Source organism: Tauraco erythrolophus, chromosome 17 (assembly GCF_009769465.1).
Source record: "Tauraco erythrolophus isolate bTauEry1 chromosome 17, bTauEry1.pri, whole genome shotgun sequence".
Classification (NCBI taxonomy): domain Eukaryota; kingdom Metazoa; phylum Chordata; class Aves; order Musophagiformes; family Musophagidae; genus Tauraco; species Tauraco erythrolophus.
The window spans coordinates 8,435,555-8,441,237 of record NC_141481.1 but is presented as its reverse complement, the minus strand read 5'-3'; the positions used below and the strand labels follow the sequence as shown (position 1 = coordinate 8,441,237).

Sequence of the window (5,683 nt, the reverse complement as noted above, 5' to 3'; positions counted from 1 at the left end):
AGACAGAGTGATTTTCTGTTATTCCTTTTAAGAAAAGAAAGTGCCCTCCCCCCCCACACACACACATTCTCAGCCAGTGTGAGTTGACAGAACTACACTGGTTTAGATCAGTTTGAGTTCTAATCTATATACTTCAGCAGAATTAATCTTAATTTCCACCAGTGAAGGTGGAATGAAATGTACTTTGTTTTTAACAAAGCAATGGGTGATAAGCAAGTCTCTTCTCTGTCAGATTCTGCTGGAGAAAGGAAATTCTTTGCGGTGTTCAATGATGTCCACGACAGTTTAGAAAACAAAGCTAGAATTTCATGAATTTCAGCATAGTGGAAACCGATCTTGGTAACTGTTATTTATGCTTTAATCTCAGCGAAGGTCTTTGGGCACAGGCAGAGCACGAGCTGGTGAATTGGTAACCCTTTCCGAGTACTGCTCAGGAAGAAAACGAGGAGGCAGGCGGCTGATTTGCAGTGACATGAGGCTGCTGAATGCACTGCAACTCAGACATTGTCACCACGAATGAATAACATCACATTGTCCAGAGCTGGAGATTAATTTGCTGGGCCTCCAGTAGATGATATTTATTTTCTTGCATATTATATTGAGATCTCAGGACGGGCAGAGGGTCGGGGGCTGAAAGGATGTAATCGATGCTGAATTTAATTTCAGAATCCGATTTTGCTAAGGAAGAGTTGTTTAGGCTCTGCCTGTTGATCATGCTGTTTGGAGCAAACCCACGAGGCTCCAGTAGTCTCGGGCCCGATTCAATTCTTTCGTGTTTATTTTCAGAAGGGGAAATGCTGTTTAAAGCAGAGTCCATACAAGACATGTCGGAGGATGAAGGACTTTTCCCTCTGCTCGGTCTCTGCTCCTTATGTTCCCTTTTCACGTTCCTCCTCCTCCGTCTTCGCCTGTAATTCCCATTTTCAAAGAGATCCAGCATGGATTCACATCCTGTTGCAAAGCTCCAATAGTTTCCTTTCCCCTTCTCATTCCCTTCTGTTCTGGGAACCTGTATTTATTTAAAGGCAGTTCAGTATGTGTATGTGTTACAGATGCTGCTGCTTAACATCTGCATTCATTTACATTCAAGAATGGTGTAAACACATGTGACAAGACTTTTAAGCCTATTCTCTTTCATTATACAAATAGGATGTAAACTCCATCCTCTTCGATTTGTTATTTATTAGCACACATCAGACAAGGATATACTCTTTATAATTGACAACTCAGCGAGATTTTAAGTGATTCACAGCTCAGCTGTTTGTTTCCCTTCTTTCCTAGTGATGAGGCTATTCCTGCATATATTTTTTTCAGCTGTGCAGTGTGTATGTAAATATACAGTTACTGATCTTACCTTTACAAAACAACTGTTAAGCGATAAGTTATGTCGAATGGAGTTCTGCCAGGCTCTTTGATTTGATCTGTAGTAAGGAAATTTCTTCATTATAAAGTCATAAATGCCAGAGAGTGTGACTTTATTGGAAGGACTTTGCTGGATGGCCATTGCAATTAAGGCAATGTAGCTGAAAAAAGGAAAACTTGCTGTTACACCATCGCCTTAACCCGCATACTCAGTTTTTAGGACCACATGGATACGCATGTGCCTATATCCTGCTTCCAAAAGTTCTCCCAGTGGATCTGCACCCTGACCTGAGACATCTCAGGGATAAGCCCCGTGTGTTGTCACTGCCTTTCTGCTCTGAGCTCCCGAGGTGGCAGGCAGACGTTACCGCAATTGAGTCCTGACTGGGTCTTTGCCCAGGCACTCAGTGCAGAGTGCTTAGATACAGGAGGGTTACAGAAGGATCACCCACCTCTCAAATTTCATCAGAAAAGTTTCCCTGAGCTGGAAGACTGCAGTGAGACAGACCAGGCTCAGAGACGCTGTCACTGGAGACCTTGCCTGCTCACGGAAAGGACCTTAGGTGCCCCGTGAACATCTACACCGCGCATCTTCCCACTGCACCGGGTATTATCCGTATCCGATTCACTCATTGGCACGTTGCACATTTAATTCCCCTTCTCCCAGGGTTCCTGAAGGTTGGAGGAGACCATCTGAGATCTGGTGGCTCAAGGGCATGCCACAGTTTCTGTGATCCCACACAGGAGGAAACCACAAGGGCATGCCAGAGTTGCTGTGATCCCACACGGGAGGAAACCAATCATGAACACTTCAAACACGGAAAGGGGGGGAAATTCGCCCGCTGCGGTACCTGTGCCGGGGCCAGACCCACTGTGCACACCTGGGGAGAGGTCCCATGCTCCCCTAAGAACTGTGATCCCACCATCCCAGAGCTCAGAAACCTCCCCAGAGATGGGGGGGACTTGGAAAAACTTCATCTTACCTGTACGCTGGTCTGGTGAATTTTTTCTCTTCGTCAGAACTACAGGTAGGATAATCATCCCCATCGTAATTAAAGCAGTTATAGGGGTACTGCGTGTTGTCGAACATCGTCCTGCTCCTTGCTCGGCTCCTGTGGAGTGAGAGAGATGGAGTGATGTTTCTCAGAGCTTGGACTCCCTCCTCCCTTCTTCCCTCCCCTCTGTCTGTCTCGTTCCCTCTCTCCCCCCTCCCCACGCTCCCTCTCCTCCGTGCACACACACTCGCTGTGACGGGGTGGGGATTGGATTTGCAGTTCTCGCATCCCAGACAGCTCGTCTGTTAGGATATTTATTTTTTTTTGGGGGGGGCGCGTATTATTGTTGTTATTGCTGTTGCCTCCGACAGGCTGGCGGAGCCAGGGACTCGACAGAGCGGGTGAATTGGGGGTGAACCTTTGAAGCGGGGTGTGCACCGCCGGTAGCTCCGCTCCGCTCGCTGGGTGGTCCAGGCTGGAGAGGGGCCAGCGCTTCCCCTGCCACATCCACAACGTGACAAAAGCAAACAGCATGATGTTAATAAATCATGCTTCAAGGTCTCTACTTGGAAATTAAACTTTGAGCGCAGAGCACAGCTTTCCCCGGCCCCCAAGTCCTCCCCCTTCATATTTTTCTCTCCCCAGCGCAGCAGGGTGGCTTTCTTATTTATTTATTTTTAGAAACCCGACGTACAATAAACAGACGTTCCGGGCAGTAACGCACGCTTGTCCTGATCTGCAATCTATAATAGGGTATAATAGACATAAATTATATTTCCATGACTAAAGGAAAATGTGTATGTTCAAAGAAAGTAGAACAGAGGGATACGAGGGACTACTGTCAAGCAGGAAAGTAAAAGGAAAATAGCTGTAGGCAGGAGAGCTGCCTGTGTGGGCTTTGATCTGAAGGATGAATTAGACTAATAGCCCTGTGTGTTGGCATCCAATACTGTAACAATTTAATAGTTTTTCAATGCTTTGGAGTGTTTTCCAACAAGTGATGTAAACCAAAGGCGTCACGCACCATTTCAAGGGGGACTAAAAAGGTGTGTGCCACATGATAATTAAATTATTTGAAGACAGCTCTGTCCCAGGAACTAGCCCCAGGAGGAAATGGGTATTGGAAAAGAGAAAGCAAATTGGTGTGTGGAGAGTTACCTGGATGGAAATACAAAAGCAGAACCACTAGCAATGCAACTTCTGTTTTCTGTAGCATCTTTCATACAAAGCATGTCCCCAAACCCCTTTTGGAGTTAAAGGATGCAATTAAGGGAAAATTCATCTGAATGATAAAAAAGCCCTTTAAAGTGATACTTAAGTGGCTCCTAGAGTTTAGCCAAAGATGGACATAAGAAAGCCTTTTCTCTGAAATATACCAATACATTCTAGGAAGGAGTAAGGGGAAATACATGGCATGAAAAAATAGATACAAGAGGTGTTTTCTTGGGCATATGAAGCCAGAGCAGATACCCAAAATCAGAAATTATCTCCACTCTAAGATACATCAATAGGCATATGCATGAGGCATCCACTGCAGAGGAGGTCTTAATACAAAGGGTCAGCTACTGCTGCCTAAGGCGTTAGCAGGGCTTTAATACTGAGTAAGACAGAGTAGGTTCAGTGGTGGAAAATGAAATATATAATGTCTGATCTTCATTCATACTCTCTCCAGCCAGACTGAGAAGGTTTAAAGTAAAGAAGAAGCTGGGCCACAGACTTGGGAAGATTTTCGCTCGCTAAAAAAAGGATCCTCGAGACACAAGCAAATCTCCACTTTGATTTTTAGCAGTGGTTTCTCTCTTTGAGGTGTTCTACCTCACTGAAATCGCAGTGGTTCAAACAGTCTTGCTTCTGGTTTATAACGATTTTTAAAAAGCAGAACTAGGTTAGTTGACTCTGATTTTACACACAACCAGTTAGTGCCTTTTTTTTCAGTTCTTCTTACTCTATTTATAAAATTACCTTGCTAAGAAAGTCAGACAATACACTTTGACCAAATCCTCGCACATTTACTGACAGTATGTAGTAGGTAAAGTTTTCTGTAACGGGAATTAGAACAAATGATTGTAGTGTCATACATTTAGTAATGTTATTTACCTAAATTCCTGTATTTTATTGCTGTGTTGAGTGTAACCAGCTTGCCCATGTCTGGCACATCTATAAAGTGCATTACAGTTGGTGGTTAGCTCTGCTCTCTGTGTGAGAGCTCACGGCCACCGTATTCCTCATCCGTTTCAGTGGAAAATAACACTTAGATTAAATTTTCATCTCAGTGGCTGGTTTGTGAGTCTAAATTCAATAAACGAAGGTGGATTGTAACAACCAGCACTGGTGTCCTTGAGCAGTATCTCAGGAGTGAGTGGGGCCATGGATGGATGGGGCAGGGGCAGCTTGGCAAGACATGTAGGAAACTCCTGCCATTGCCATTTGTGTAACACATAATCCGTAGATAAATGTTATTATTTCCTGATAGCCAGCAGTGGGCTGGAGGATTGAGTTTCTGGCTCTGTAAATATCACTAAATTCATCTGCTGCAAATTCATACGGACCGTATGAAGAATGTAGACCATTTCTGAGTCCTGCAAGATCAGAAACAAATTATATATTGTCTCTCATAAACTTGTTTCTGAAATCCAGATATGTTAAACTGACTGAGTACTTCTCAAGGTATTTTTTAAACCCTGTACACTGATATTTTATCCCCAAGTGAATGCTTATGGTCCGATTATAATCCTTGAAAATAATATTCATAAAGAAATGCTAGCATGCTTTCATACATACCGTGGTGGAGCTACCAGGTGCCATGCTTATGGTGGCAAAACATGTTGTACAATAGCTTTTTCCTAGCATCTGCACAGCCATTATAGTTTAACTAGAGTAACTATAACTCATCCCTGTCATTATCATAAAAGCATAATTTTGCCAGGCTAGTCTTTTCTTATGTTGTATATTTTCAGCACACGAAGTTGTAAACCATTTGATTTGAGATTGTAAATAGGTAATAAAAATGCTGTGAAAGATTTGCCTGTTTTTTTAACATTGATATTAAGATGTTATTTGCAATTTTTGTAATTATGGCACAGATTATGAAAATTGTACGTTAAATTCAGACTGGTCATAAATCCAAACAGGGCTGAATTACTAATTGTTATAGCTCCTCAGAATAACAATGGGTACCTCAGTGTGTAGTACTGCACTCTGACATCCCAGTCCTCTTACTGGTGTAGACTGGCGTTTCCCAGCAGCATGGTTTCTCCTGCTCTCTCACTGAGTTGGGAGCCAGTGCTGGTTGCAGTTTAGGACTTTAACTTAAACCTTCTAAATTT

General features: G+C 43.3%; 1 protein-coding gene across 1 annotated transcript; it reads right to left on the bottom strand.

The window, feature by feature from the left end:
- Window positions 1-526: 526 nt before the first annotated feature.
- Window positions 527-2,452, bottom strand: FOXL3 (forkhead box L3). The gene is made up of 3 exons (XM_009979427.2): window positions 2,346-2,452; window positions 1,355-1,523; window positions 527-1,009 (listed from the first exon to the last, which is right to left on the bottom strand). The coding sequence occupies exons 1-3, from the start codon at window positions 2,450-2,452 to the stop codon at window positions 527-529; spliced, it is 759 nt and encodes a 252-aa protein (XP_009977729.2).
- Window positions 2,453-5,683: the final 3,231 nt, after the last annotated feature.

Coding starts and splice junctions, on each gene's coding strand:
- FOXL3 (XM_009979427.2), bottom strand. CDS start 2,452: ATGTTCGACAACACGCAGTACCCCTATAACTGCTTTAATTACGATGGG. Junction 1,524..2,345: donor TTCACCAGACCAGCGTACAG/GTAAGATGAAGT, acceptor TCCTTTTTTCAG/CTACATTGCCTTAATTGCAA. Junction 1,010..1,354: donor TTAACAGTTGTTTTGTAAAG/GTAAGATCAGTA, acceptor AAATAAATACAG/GTTCCCAGAACAGAAGGGAA.